The sequence below is a fragment of the Ammospiza nelsoni genome, chromosome 32 (genome assembly GCF_027579445.1).
Source record: "Ammospiza nelsoni isolate bAmmNel1 chromosome 32, bAmmNel1.pri, whole genome shotgun sequence".
NCBI lineage: Eukaryota > Metazoa > Chordata > Aves > Passeriformes > Passerellidae > Ammospiza > Ammospiza nelsoni.
Window position 1 is genome coordinate 2,320,059 of NC_080664.1, and position 13,579 is coordinate 2,333,637.

A 13,579-nucleotide genomic window follows, 5' to 3' on the forward strand; every position below is an offset into this window, starting at 1 on the left:
GAGGGTCCCGGTGCAGTGCTCGGGGGTCCCGAGGGTCCCGGTGCAGTGCTCGGGGGTCGCGGTGCGGTGCTTGGTGGTCCCGGGGCAGTACCCGAGGGCCCCGGTGCTGTGCTCGGGGGTCGCAGGCATCCTCGTGCCCAGGAGTTCCGGCGTCGGGAGTTCCTCGGGTATCGGCGCCCGGAGGTACCGGTATCCCGGCGCAGATGTCTGGCGGTGCCTGAGGGTGGCGGTGTCCGGGAGTCCCCGGGATGTCAGTAGACCGGGGATGTTGGTGCCCAGAGGGTGACGTGCCCGGAGATGCCGGGATCGGGGGTCTCGGTGCGCTGCCACGGGTGTCGGTGTGCGGGGCATCGCGGTGCCGGGGGCTGTCGGTGGCGGTGGGAGCCTGTATGCGGGGTTCCTGCTGTCGGGGGTCCCAGTGACGGGGAATCCCGGGGGTGTCAGTGCCCAGGGGTCCCGGTGTACCGGGCTCTGGGGAGTGACGGGATCGGCGCGTCTCGGTGTCCGGGCTGTCGGTGCTCGAGAGTTCCGAGCAGCCCGGGTGGTGCCTGGGGCGCCGGGAGCTGTCCGTGTCGGCCGGTGCCCGGGGCTGTCAGTGCCGGGAGTTCCGGGGGTGTCAGTGCCGGTGCCCGGGGGTGTCGGCCGGTGCCCGGGGGTGTCAGTGCCGGGAGTTCCGGGGGTGTCGGCCGGTGCCCGGGGGTGTCAGTGCCGGTGCCCGGGGGTGTCAGTGCCGGGAGTTCCGGGGGTGTCTGTGCCGGGCGTTCCGGGGGTGTCGGCCGGTGCCCGGGGGTGTCAGTGCCGGTGCCCGGGGGTGTCAGTGCCGGTGCCCGGGGGTGTCGGCCGGTGCCCGGGGGTGTCAGTGCCGGTGCCCGGGGGTGTCAGTGCCGGTGCCCGGGGGTGTCGGCCGGTGCCCGGGGGTGTCAGTGCCGGTGCCCGGGGGTGTCAGTGCCGGTGCCCGGGGGTGTCGGCCGGTGCCCGGGGGTGTCAGTGCCGGTGCCCGGGGGTGTCAGTGCCGCGGGTCCTGGGGGTCTCTCCCCCTCCGGCCCCTCCCCCTCAATACCAGCCGGCCCCAAGCCCCGCCCCCAGCCCAGACCACGCCCCCGGACTTTGCCCCGCCCCCTGACAGGGCGCGACGCTCGTGGTCACGTGACGCCGCCATCCGGGTCTTTTGCCTTCTCTGCCTCGTCCCAACATGGCGGCCCCAGGTGAGCGCTGCGCCGCGGGCCCGGGCCCCGCCGGCCCGCGTGGAGCTCCGCGGGCACTGATGGCGGCACCGATGGCGGCCGCGGGGCTGCTCCGAGCACCGCCGCTTCCGGAGATGGTGGTGGGAAGGAGGCGGTGGCGGGAAAAGCGGGGGAAGCGGCGGGAAAACCGAACCCCCCCCCCCCTTCCTCCTCCGCCGCGTCCCCTCAGGGCGGGCGCGCGCCCTTCCCCCCCCCCTCCCGCCGCTTCCCATTGGCGGGGGTGCGCGCGCGGCCTGTGATTGACGCGCGCGCGCCGGGCCCCCCTAACACCCCCCCCGTCTCCCATTGGCGGGGGCGCGCGCGCCCGGCCGGTGATTGACGTGCGTGCGCCCAGCCGGTGATTGACGTGCGCGCGCCGGGCGCGGCCCGGCGCGTGCGCGCGGAAGGGGGGGAGGGGGCGACGCGCCCACGTGGCCGCGAACGGGGGGGTCGGAGGGGCCCCGGTACCGGGAGTTCGGGGGAAGAGGTGGGATCAAGCTCCCCCCCCTCCATTTGCCCGCAGGGGCTTCACCGGGACCCCCTTCCCGGGCCCGCCGTGCCCTTGAGGCTCCTTGGGGTCAGTTACGGGGGAGGCGGGGCAGGATGTGACCCCTCCCAGCCCCTCCAGGGGTCGGTCCCGGCGTGGGGGGGCACACCAGACACCCCCAGTTCCAGCCCGGCTCTCCCCTCCATTCCCAATCCCGCAGCATCTCCCGGGATCCCCGGCTCTGCTTGGAGCGGGAGGTGGGTCCCGGTACCGGGGTGAGCACGGGGCGTTGGAAGGTGCCCCCACCCCGCCTGGATCCGTCCCTGTCCCGGCTTTCCCTGGGCCTCAGGTGCTGCCCTCATTCCCAGCCCTGTCCCAGGATGGTTTCCTGCCCGAGGTCGGGTCACCCTGGGGCAGCTCTGAGCTGCTCCTGCATCCCAGGCTGGGATTCCCATAGGAGTCCAGGAACGGCCCCACACTTTCCTGAAATCCACAGTGGGGAGGGAATGATGGACTGGGAGAAGATGAAGCCATCCCGGAGTCTAACACACCACCACCCTCTCCCAGTTCCCTTGGGGAAACACTGCCGGTGGTGGTGCTCTCCATGCTGGATTTCCATGGAATAACACATTTCCAGGCCATTCTATGAGCAATCCGACCTCCACCCTTTTTATCCTCGTTAAAGCCCTTTGGTTGATTCATTAATTATTATTATCTCTGGTCAGGGATATCTGACTAGAAGCTCTGGCCATCCAAAAATTCATGATCTCTCCTTTAAAAAAAAGAGGGGAATGTTTTTCCATGCCTTTCCCTTTCATGTCCTTGAAACCCATCAGTTTTGCTTCCCCTGGGACCCCTATTGACCTCCCCAAAACCTGATGGGGGAACGAGGTGACTCCACCATTTCTCTGGGGCTCCAGCCCCCCTGGCTCCACCCAGAGGGATTTTTCCTGGCAAATGCAGCAATTTTTGCCTGGAAAGGTCCCAGATCCAGCGGCAGAGCCACATGAGGGCAGCAGTTCCTCCCAGAGGGAGGGAATTGTGAATCCAAAGCCACCTTCCAGGAAATGCCCCGGTTTTCCAGGAGTGTCACAGCTTGTGCCTGGGTGTGTCCCCACAGGGAGTGGGATGGGGACAATGTTTCCAGTGGGAATAACAAATTAAGGGGGCTGAGGGGTGGCTCCTGGCCCCTTGTATGTCCCCTCCCAGTGGCTCCTGTCCAATTCTGGTGTCTCATGTCCAGCTCCTCATATCCCATCCCATGTCCTATCTTGTGTTCTATCCTGTCACTTCTGTCCCCTCTTGGCTCCTCCTGTGCTGCCTCCTGTCCCATCCCAGTTCCTCATATCCCATCCTGGTGCCCCACATCCGTTCCTGGTTCCTTCTGTCCCGTCCTGGTGGCTCCTGTCCCACCCTGATGCTCTCATGGCCCATCCCAGCACCTCATGTCTCTCAGTGCCATATTCCATGCAAGTGCCTGTGTCCCATCCTGTATCCCCTCCCAGTGCCTTCTGTCCCGTCTCAGTACCTCATGTCCCATTTGTGTCCCATCCTGGTGCCTCATGTCCCATCCCACTGTCTGCTGTCACATCTTGGTGGCTTCTGTCCTCTCTCAACTCCTTGTGTCCTATCCTGACACCTCCTGTCTCCTCTTGGCTCCTCCTGTCCCCTCCCAGTGGCTGCTGTCCCATCCTGGTGCTCTGTGTTCCATCCTAGCACTTCCTATCTCATCCTGGTGCCTTTTGTCCCATTTCATGTCCCCTCCTGGCACCTCATGTCCCATCCCAGTGGCTCCTGTCCTGTTCCAGCTCATCCCATCCCATCCTCATCATCCCATGTCCCCATCTGTCACCTTGTGTCCCATCCCAGGTCCTCCTGTCCCATCCTGGTGCTCCATGTCCTCCTCTACTGTTTCCTCCTGGCTCCTGCTGTCCTGTTTCATGTCCCTTCCCAGTGGCTCCTGTCCCATTCCAGCTCCTCCCATTCCATCCCAATGTCCCATGTCCCATCCTGTCACCTTGTGCTCCATCCCAAGGCCATGTGTCCCACCCTGGTGTCTTCTGTCCCATCCCATTGTCTCGTGTCCTATATCCTGGTGCCTCGCGTTCCATGCCAGCTCCTCGTGTCCCATCCCAGTGTCCCATGTCCCGTTCTGGTGTCCCCAGTCCCATCCCAGTGTCTCGTGTCCTACATCCTGGCGCCTCACATTCCATGTCAGCTCCTCGTGTCCCGTATCCCATCTCTGTGCCCCATGTCCCACCCTGCTGTCCCCAGTCCCATTTTTCCAGTGTCCTGTGTCCCACCCCAGTGTCCCCTGTCCCCTCTGCCCCCTCTGTTCCTGTCCCTGCTCTCATTCCACCTATTCCCACTCTCCTTCCCTCCTATTCCCACTCTTTTTCTGACCCATTCCTGCTCTCATTCCCTCCTGCCCCAGCTCCCATTCCCACACGTTTCTGCTCCCATTCCCACTCTGATTCCATTCTCATTCCATCTCTGTCCTGCCATTCCCACTGTCATTCCCACCCTTTCCATTCTCATTCCCACTCCCACCCTTTCCCTGCTCAGTTCCCCCCTTCCCCACTCGGGTTCCCGCTCTGATCCGTGTCTCCGCTCGCTCCCGCAGCGGCAGCGAAGAAGAAGCCAAAGAAGGGGAAGACGCTGACGCTGACGGATTTCCTGGCCGAGGATGGGGGGGGCGGGGGGGGCCCCACCTACATCCCCAAACCTGTGAGCTGGGCCGACGAGACCGACGACCTGGAAGGTGAGCGTGGCATTCCTGGAGCCTGGATGGCATTCCCAGCTCTGGGGTTGGCATTCACAGCCCCCAGTGCCAGGATGGCATTCCCAGCTCTGGGGTTGGAATTCACAGCCCCCAGTGCCAGGATGGCATTCCCAGCTCTGGGGTTGGCATTCACAGCCCCAGGTGCCAGGATGGCATTCCCAGCTCTGGGGTTGGCATTCACAGCCCCCAGTGCCAGGATGGCATTCCCAGCTCTGGGGTTGGCATTCACAGCCCCCAGTGCCAGGATGGCATTCCTGGAGCCAGGATGGCATTCCCAGCTCTGGGGCTGGCATTCCCAGCCCCCAGTGCCATCCCAGCTTTGGGGTTGGCATTCCCAGCCCCTGGTGCCAGGATGGCATTCCCAGCTCTGGGGTTGGCATTCTCAGCCCCCAGATAAGCATCTCCAGAGCCAGGATGGCATCCCCAGAGCCAGGATGAGAATGGTATTCCTGCAGCCAGGATGGCATTCCCAGCTCTGGGGTTGGCATTCCCAGCCCCCAGAGCATCATCCACAGAGCCAGGATGGCATCCCCAGAGCCAGGACGAGGATGGTATTCCTGGAGCTAGGATGGCATTCCCACCTCTGGGATTTACATTCCCAGCCCCCAGAGCAGTATTTCTGGAGCCAGGATAGCATTTTTAGTCCCCAGAGTGGCATTTTCAGCTCTGGGATTGGCATTCCTAGTCCTAGAAGCAGTATTCCCAGAGCTGGAACAGCATTCTCTATCCCTGGGCACCATTCTGAGCTCTGAGGTTGGCATTCCCAGCTTCCAGACTGTCATTCCCAGCTCCTGGAACATAATTCCTGCCTTCCAGATTGGAAGGCTCCAGGATTGGCATTCCTAGCTGCCAGTGGCATCCATAACTGGAAAAATCCGCTGGCTGTTCGGTTTTTGGGGAATAATGAAGCTGGGAGAGCCATGCAAGTTTTCCTTAGGGATGAGACTCAGTGTGCAGCCAAGTGGGGGAGCAGCAGTGGGATATTGAGGTTTTGGGGACTGGATTCACCAGAGCTTCCCACTGAGCCAGGCTGGAATCCAAGCTGGAATGAATCCTGGAAAGCCACTCATGGGATTGCCTGTCCCTGCCTTGGGTGCTCTGGATGGCCTCAGGGCACCTTTTCCGTGGATTTACCGGTGCTGCCAGCAGTTGCCTCCGGGTGCCTCTGTATGACTCCGGTTTCTTCCCACTGCCTGCAGTTGCTTCCAGCTGCCTCTGTCTGGGTGGGCTGTGGGATGATTGCTGCCTCCAGCTGACCTGGCCAGCTCAGGATGGCCCCAGGTGGCCCCGGTCAGCTGCAGCTGGCTCTGGCCGTGTGGCTGTGCCCACATCCCGGCTTTCCCCGCAGTCTCCACCACGTGGCACAGCAATGATGACGACGTTTACCGGGCGCCTCCGATCGACCGCTCCATCCTTCCCACGGCCCCGCGCGCTGCCCGCGAGCCCAACATCGACAGAAGCCGCCTCCCCAAATCCCCTCCGTACACGGCATTCCTGGGAAACCTGCCCTACGATGTCACCGAAGAGTCCATTAAGGATTTCTTTCGAGGACTTAATGTGAGTGACGTTCCAGAGGGCAGAAATGGCACCCTTATTCCATTGCCATGGGGTGTTTCCCTGGGATGTGGATGTCTGTAGGTTGATCCTGAGAGAATCCCTTGATTCCCCAGCCATGGATCAGCCATTCCTGCTCATCCAGTGGGATTGAGGAGCCTCCAGTGGGGGAATTTCCCTGTGGAATCGCGTGGAGGTTAGACTGGGGGGTGGGGCAGGGTAGGGCAGCTGATTTGCTCCCAGGTGGAAAGAAAACAGCATCAGGAAGCTCATGGATCACACAGAGGTGTTGAAAACCACAAATTGGGAAAAACCAAGTTTATTCCCATTGGAACCTGTCTTGCTTTTCCCTCTCCAGCTCCACATCTGACCTTGGCCTTCCTCATTCCTTTTCTCTATTTCTTGGCGTTTGTCATCCTTTAAATATAATTCCATGCATGTGTTGTGGATTCTCCTTTGGTCCAAGCAAGATCTTGGCTTTGCAAGAGGTTTCCCATCAGGAAATCCATCCCAGGAAAATTCAAGGGATGCTTTGGGGACCCCATGACCCCCTAAGATGTCATTTAGGAATGTGGCTCCTGACATTTCCCAGGGCTCCGATCAGGAATAAGCAAGGAGCTCCCACACTTTGGGAGCCAGAATCTAGGGAAAGGAGGTTGTGGGCTACCCAGTGTCCACGTGGAACTTGTGCGGGACACATCCCGGGCTGGTTTTCCTCTGCGATGAGCTTTGAGATGGCTCCTGCTTCCCTGAGCCCACGGAGGAGCCTGCAGAGTATACCCAGCCCTTCCCATTGTTCCCAGTTCAGCTGCCAGAGCTGGGATTCTCTTCCCAGTCCCTCAATCCAAAAATGTTGGAAAGTTCTGCAGTGTTTAGGGCGGGACCCCTGTCTTCCTCCTCATGCACAAGGAACCCCCTCAATCCCTCGATATCCATGAGTTGCTCCATCCCAGATCCTGCCACCCTTGCACATTCCCCTTTGGAAGCCAAGATCCTGAGGTGAGCTTCCCTGCCTTCCCTCCCTTGGCAGATCAGCGCCGTGCGGCTCCCGCGGGAACCCACCAATCCCGAGAGGTTGAAAGGTTTCGGATACGCGGAGTTCGAGGATATTGATTCCCTGTTCCAGGCCCTGAGCCTCAATGAAGAGGTGAGTCCAATCCCAGCTTCCAAGAGCACGTCCTAGGGCCTAAAGGGGCTCCAAGGACCTGGAGAAGGGTTTGAACACGGGCCTGGAGTCTTGGGAAAAAGGGCAAATGGCTTCCAGCTGGAAGAGGGGAGGGTCAGGTGGGATATGGGGAGGGAATTCCCAGCCCAGCACTCACTTCCCACTGTTGTTCCCAGTCTTTAGGAAACAGAAGGATACGAGTGGATGTGGCAGATCAAGCTCAGGATAAAGGTGAGCGTCCAGCTGAAGACATGGATCAGGCAGGGTAGGGATTCAGGGAGAGTGGCCAAGGGCCCAGCCCTGACCCTGCCCTGTTTCTTTCCTTCCCTTTTAATCTTGATTCCTTTTCCCACTCCTTTTGCCTCTCCTTGTCCCTGTCCGTGTCCCTGGCTCCTGGCAGACCGGGATGATCGCTGCTTCGGCAGAGACCGGGATCGCTTCCGGGACTCAGAGCGGTTCGAGAGCGACTGGCGCGCGCGTCCGGCTGCTCCCGATGCCTTCGATGACTACCCCCCGCGCCGGGGCGACGATGGATTCGGGGACAGTGAGTGAAGAGAACGGGCCCAGCATTCCAGGCACTCCCTCCTTCCCCTGTGTCCCAAGATCTAGGGGCACCTGACGCTGCTCAGCCTGAGATTAGGAACCACCTGAGCTCATTCCCACCCCAAGTTTGTTCATTCCCATCTGGTCCTCATTCATTCCCAGAACTCAGTCCCACCCTGAGCTTGTTCATTCCCCATTTGGAGCTCATTTGTTCTCAGCTCGCATTCCAACTCCAAGCTCATTCATTCCCAAAACTCTTCATTCCCACCTGAGCTCATTCCCAGTTTGTAAGGATGAATGGGGCCTCCTCCTTTCCCATATGGAGCAGTATTGGGATTTTCCTCCTTTCTCGTGGAATCTGTGCCTATCCCAGTAAAACCCCATCCTGCTTCCAGGATATCGTGATCGCTACGATGACCGGTATCGGGACGGGCCACGGCGGGACATGGATCGTGGTTTTGGGAGCCGGGATCGCTACGACGACCGCAGCAGGGATTACGACCGAGGTGGGAATTCCCAAAACTGTTGTCACTGGGAATGTGGGCTGCATTATCCCTAGTGACTCTCAGATAATCTGTCTCCTTCCCCAGGCTATGATTCCAGAATAGGCAGCGGCCGGAGAGCCTTTGGAAGCGGGTACCGCCGGGACGATGACTACCGTGGCTATGAGGATCGTTATGACCGGCGGGATGACCGGATGGATCGGTGGAATTCCCGGGATGATTACGGCCGGGATGACTTCCGCCGTGAGGACAGAGGTGGGGTGGGACTAGAGCTGTTCCTTTGGGAATGGTTTGATATGATGGGAATGATCCCGTGGAAAAGGTGGGAGCAATAGGGAATGGTCCCTTGGGAAAGGTTGGATATGATGGGAATGATCCTGTGGGAAAGGTGGGAGCAATAGGGAATGGTCCCTTGGGAATGGTGAGATATGATGGGAATGATCCCGTGGAAAAGATGGGAGCAATAGGAAGTCATCCCTTGGGAAAGGTGAGATATGGTGGGAATGATCCTGTGGGAAAGGTGGGAGCAATAGGGAGTGGTCCCTTAGGAATGGTGGGATATGATGGGAATGATCCCTTGGAAAGGGTGGGATGGGGGGAGAAGGGTCTCTTGAGAAAGGCAGGATGGTACAGGAATGGTCCCTCAAGAAAGGTGGGTTAGGATGGAAATGCTCCCATGAAAAAGTGAGAGAGTGGGAATGATCCCTTGGGAAGGGTGGGCTGGGAAAGGGGATGATTCCTTGGTAATGGCAGGATGGGACAGGGATTATGCTGTCAGTCCCAGCACTGTTGCAGGTGGGATCAATGCCCACCATGATCTCCTGGCTCGTTCCCAGGTCCCACCCAGAGACCGAAGCTCAACCTGAAGCCCCGGAGTGCTCCCAAGGAAGAGGAAACTTCAGCAGCTCCCGCTGCCCAGTCCAGCCGGGCTGCTTCCATCTTCGGGGGGGCCAAGCCTGTGGATACAGCGGCTCGGGAGCGGGAGGTGGAGGAGCGGCTCCAGAAGGAGCAGGAAAAGCTCCAGCGGCAGCTGGAGGACGACAAGAGGATTGACAGACGGCCCCGGGAAAGGTGGGAATGGTGCCTTGGGAAAGAGGGAATGGGATGGGGATGGTCATTTGGGAAAGGTGGGAAGGGTTGGGAGTTGTCTTTTGGGAAACATGGAATGGGTAAGGAATGATCGCTTGGTAGTGATGGGATGGACAAAGAATGATCCCACCCAAAAGGTGAGGGGATATGGAATGGTTTCTTGGGAAAGGGGGGAATGGGCAGGGAATGATCCCTCAGGAAATTCGGGGCTGATCCCCACAGAGAGATGGGCAGGACAGGGAATGGTCCCCATGGAAAAGCGGGATGGGTGGCAATGATCCTTGGAAGTGGTTCGGGTTGGATGATGTTCATCCTATGGGAAAAGTGGGGTGGGGCAGCCCTTTCCCAGTCCCCTGATCCTGTTTCCACCCTGTCCCAGGCATCCAAGCTGGCGAAGCGAGGAGAACCAGGAGCGATCCCGGACAGGCAGCGAATCCTCCCAGAGCGGCCCCGCAGGACCCCCAGGAACGTCCACGGGCTCCGGCCCCACCGGCCGGAGTGAGTCGGGGTCCGGGGCGGCCGCGGCGCCCAGCCCGGGGCAGCCAGCAGCTGCCACACAGCTTTGTGTCCCCCCAGCCACACGGAGGAGGGAGAGCGAGAAATCCCTGGAAAATGAGCCCCTAGGAAAAGAGGAGGAGCCGCCCTCACCGCCCCCCAAATCCCGGGAGGAGAAGCCGAAGGTGATGCCGGCGCCGCCTCCCAAGGAGAACGCCTGGATGAAGCGGAGCAGCCAGAACCCCCCCGGCAATTCCCAGAGCTCTGACTCGGAGCAAGCCTCCCCAACCAGGTGAGTGTCCCAGGAAGGAGTGGCCTGGGGGATGCTTTTCCAGCCCAAAGCATTCCATGGCTCCCTGCTTTTCCCTAGTGGAGGACCCCAAGAGCTGGGAGTAGGGGACCCTGACATTCCCAGGGATGATCCTGTAGTGCATCTCAACATTTCTGCTGCCTATCCCAACCTTTCTAAGGCCCATCCCAACATCCCTGTATCACAGAGATGTTCCTGTGCACCATCCCAGTGTTCCTGTGGCCTGGGGATGCTCCTGCCACACATCCCAATATTACCGTGCCCCATCCCCATGTTCTGTGGTGCATCCCAACACTCCTGCAGCCCATGGAGGCTCTTCTGTTCATCCCAACCTTCCTGGGCTCCATCCCAGCATTCTTGTGCCCAATCCCAACTTTCTGTGGCTTGGGGATGTTCCTGTGCTCCACCCCAACATTCCCAGGCCCTATCCCAACATTCCTCCATGTCCCTGGAATGGGGCCATTCCAGGGACCCCCCCCCTGATGCCTCTCCCCCCTTTTCTGTCTCCCCAGTGGGGGCCCCTCTGGCCCCACCCCCCCTGGAGATGATGGGGGCCCCCCCAGGACCCCCCAGAGGAGAGGTGAGAATGGGAGGAGGGGATTGGGAAGGCTCAGGGTTGGTTTTGGGGATTTGGGGAAGTCTTGGGAGCACTTGGGGAGCTCAGAAGGTGTTTGGGGGATTTTAGAGGAGCTTGCGGGGGGCTTGGGGGGAGGTTGGTATCGGGATCTGGGAGGGTTGAGGCATTTTGTGAGGGGTTTTAAAGGGGGTTGGGAGGGGGTTCCAGGGATGTTGAGGCCTTGCTGGGGGGCTCAGGGGGTTCTGGGGGCTGTGACCCCCCCACCCTTTCCCAGCAGAAGAGCTGAAGCCTGAAGGGGGTCGGGAGAGCAGCTCCAAGGGCCGGAGCTGCAGCCGTGGCCCTGCAGGAATGGGGGACCCTGAGAGGTGAGACCCCCACCCCGAAACCCCCTCAGGAACCGGGGAACCCCCCCCGGGCACACGGAATTTTCCAGAAATTGACCTCTGACCTCTGCTCCTTAGGAGGGACCCCCGGAAGGAGCACGAGCCAAAGAAACTGGAGGAGAACCCCCCCTCTGTAAGGATCCAGGGGGACCCCCCTCAAATCCCGGGTTTGGGGGGTTTGGGGAATCTCACCATAACTGATGCCCCATGCCTCCAGTTACCAGCAGGGGCTGGGACCCCTCTTTGGGGTGAGGGAACCCCCAGGGGACTTCGACCTCTCAAATCTCATTTTTTGGGATATTTTGGGGAATTTTCTGCTTTACTGTCCCCCTCTCTCTGCCCACCCCCACAGTTCAGCCTTGGGCAGTGTGAAACCTCTTTTGGGGGTGCATGACTCCCTGGGGGTCTTCACCACCCCATGCAAATCTTGATTTTTTTGGGGGGGGCTTGGGGAATTTTTTTTCAACAATGACCCCCTGGCCCTCCCAGCTCAACCTCCCCAGCAGTTTTGGATTTCTGTGGTCCCTTTTGGGAGGCTGTGACCCTCTGGTTTTGGGATGTGTGAGCCCCTGGGGAGTTTTATCCCACTCACATCCCATTTTGGGGAATTTTTCCTGGTTTTTCCTACAGTTCAGCCACGCCAGCAAATATGCCGCGCTCTCCATGGATGGGGAGGATGAAGGTGATGATGAAGAAGGAGCTGAGTAAAAGCTTCCTCCCCCTCCTCCTCCTCCTCAGCTGCCACGGGAACCTCCGGAGATTCCCAAAAATCCCAACCTTGATCCAGGCGAGACGGAAATAAAGCCTAAAACTCATCAATTCCCTCAGCTACAGCTTCTTAAATCCCAAAAAAAAAAAAAAAAAACACCATGAACGAATGGGAATCGCCCCAAAATCAGCACAGGGGGCGGGAGGAGTAATTCCAAGAGTTTTCTTGAAAGAAAAGCCCTCCCCTCTGTGTTTTTCATGGAATAAGGGGTGAGGAAGAGCTGGCCTTCCTCCCACCCCCTCCTCACTGGAGCCCCTCCAAAACAGGGATTGGGAGGCATCCAATCCCCCCTCCTGGGATCCCCCTCTGCCCCCCATTTTCCTCACCTCTGGAATGTTGATTTCCCCCTGGACACCTTCATCATCCTCCTGCTCACAGGTGTCCTCCCAGTTCCCCCACCCAATTTTTGGGATGCAAACCCTGCCCTTTACAGAGGAAAACCTGGATTTCCACCCCAGAACCTCAAGATACTCTGAGATTTTGGGATTTGGGGTGGGCTGTAAAAATGTGTAAAAAGAACCTTCCCAGAGGTTTTGGGAGGTCCTGGGGGAGTTTTGGGGTTCTCCCCCAGGCTGGGGGCTGTTTGTTTTCTCCAATAAAATGAGCTGAAAAAGATCAGAAAGGTCCCAAATCCTTGTGCCCTACTCCTCCCCACCTTGGAGGGGAGCAGGGCAGTTCCCAAAGCCCCCCAGGGGGAATTTCCTGTCCTCACGTTGGTGTTCCTTTCTCTGGGCTTTCTTTTCTCTTCTTGCATCCTTCTCTCCCCTCATTCCATCTTTCCTCCTCCTTCCTCATCCTTCTTCATTCCTTCTTTCTTCCTGCTTTTTCTCCTCCTTCATCCTCCCCCTTCCTTCCATCCTCTCCAGCTCTTCCCCCCTTTCCTCTTCCACTTACTTATTCCTCCTCTCCATCATTCCATCTCCTACTTCCCCTTCAACTTCCTCTTTCCACCTCATTTTCTTCCTCCTCTTTCCTTCTTTTTCCTTCTTCCTCCTTCCCTCTGTCCTTCCTCCCATTCTTCCTTCTTCCTCCTTCGCTTTTCTCCTCCTTCCGTCTTCTTCCTCCTCATCCCTATTTCTTCATCCTCTTCCTCTCCTTTTTAATTTTTCCTCCTTCACCTTCATCCTGATACTTCTTTGCTTCCTTCCATTCCTCCTCCGCCCCCGTTAATTAACGGTGATTAATTGGGGACGCGGGCACAGCCCCGAGCCCTGGGATGCCGCCCCCCCCCCCCCCCCTCCCGGCCCTTCCTCTTTCCCGGCTCTTCCCAACCGCTGGAATGCTGGAACCGCCTCCCCCACCGCTGGAATGCGCCCCCCCCCCGGCGGCTCCAGCCCCACAAAGGGGGGTCTGTCCTGGCCGGGATGGGGGCGGGGGGAGGACCCCAAGGGCCGGGAGAAGGGGACCCGAACCGGCCCCTCAATCCGCTCTGTGCCTCGAAAACCTCAAACCCAAATCCTCTTCTTCACCCCCAAAAGCCCCTCCCCAGTTCCCCTCCTGAACCCCAATCCCCTCCCTGCACCCCAACGCCCCCTGCACAATAACCCGCACTCGAAACCGGCCCTGCACCCCAAAACCTTCTTTGCACCCTAAATCCTCTCCTCCTTCAATAACCCCCACCCCAACGCCCCCCTTGAAAATTCCTCCCCTTGAAAGGAGCCCCCCCCCAGCCTCGCACGGGAGGGGTTTGGGGTCCCTG

At 59.6% G+C, this 13,579-nt stretch overlaps 1 protein-coding gene across 2 annotated transcripts; it reads left to right on the forward strand.

Moving 5' to 3' along the window:
- Positions 1-1,166: 1,166 nt before the first annotated feature.
- EIF4B (eukaryotic translation initiation factor 4B) lies at positions 1,167-12,502 on the forward strand. 2 transcript variants are annotated; one of them, XM_059491220.1, is made up of 15 exons: positions 1,167-1,205; positions 4,334-4,471; positions 5,841-6,049; positions 7,077-7,193; positions 7,388-7,442; positions 7,612-7,755; positions 8,150-8,260; positions 8,345-8,512; positions 9,094-9,328; positions 9,726-9,844; positions 9,923-10,133; positions 10,664-10,731; positions 11,003-11,093; positions 11,190-11,244; positions 11,742-12,502. In XM_059491220.1, the coding sequence occupies exons 1-15, from the start codon at positions 1,193-1,195 to the stop codon at positions 11,817-11,819; spliced, it is 1,812 nt and encodes a 603-aa protein (XP_059347203.1). In that variant the 5' UTR covers positions 1,167-1,192; the 3' UTR covers positions 11,820-12,502. The 2 variants fall into 2 exon arrangements, with proteins under 2 accessions (XP_059347203.1, XP_059347204.1); XM_059491221.1 differs by having other exon boundaries at positions 11,006-11,093.
- The last annotated feature ends 1,077 nt before the right edge of the window (positions 12,503-13,579 follow it).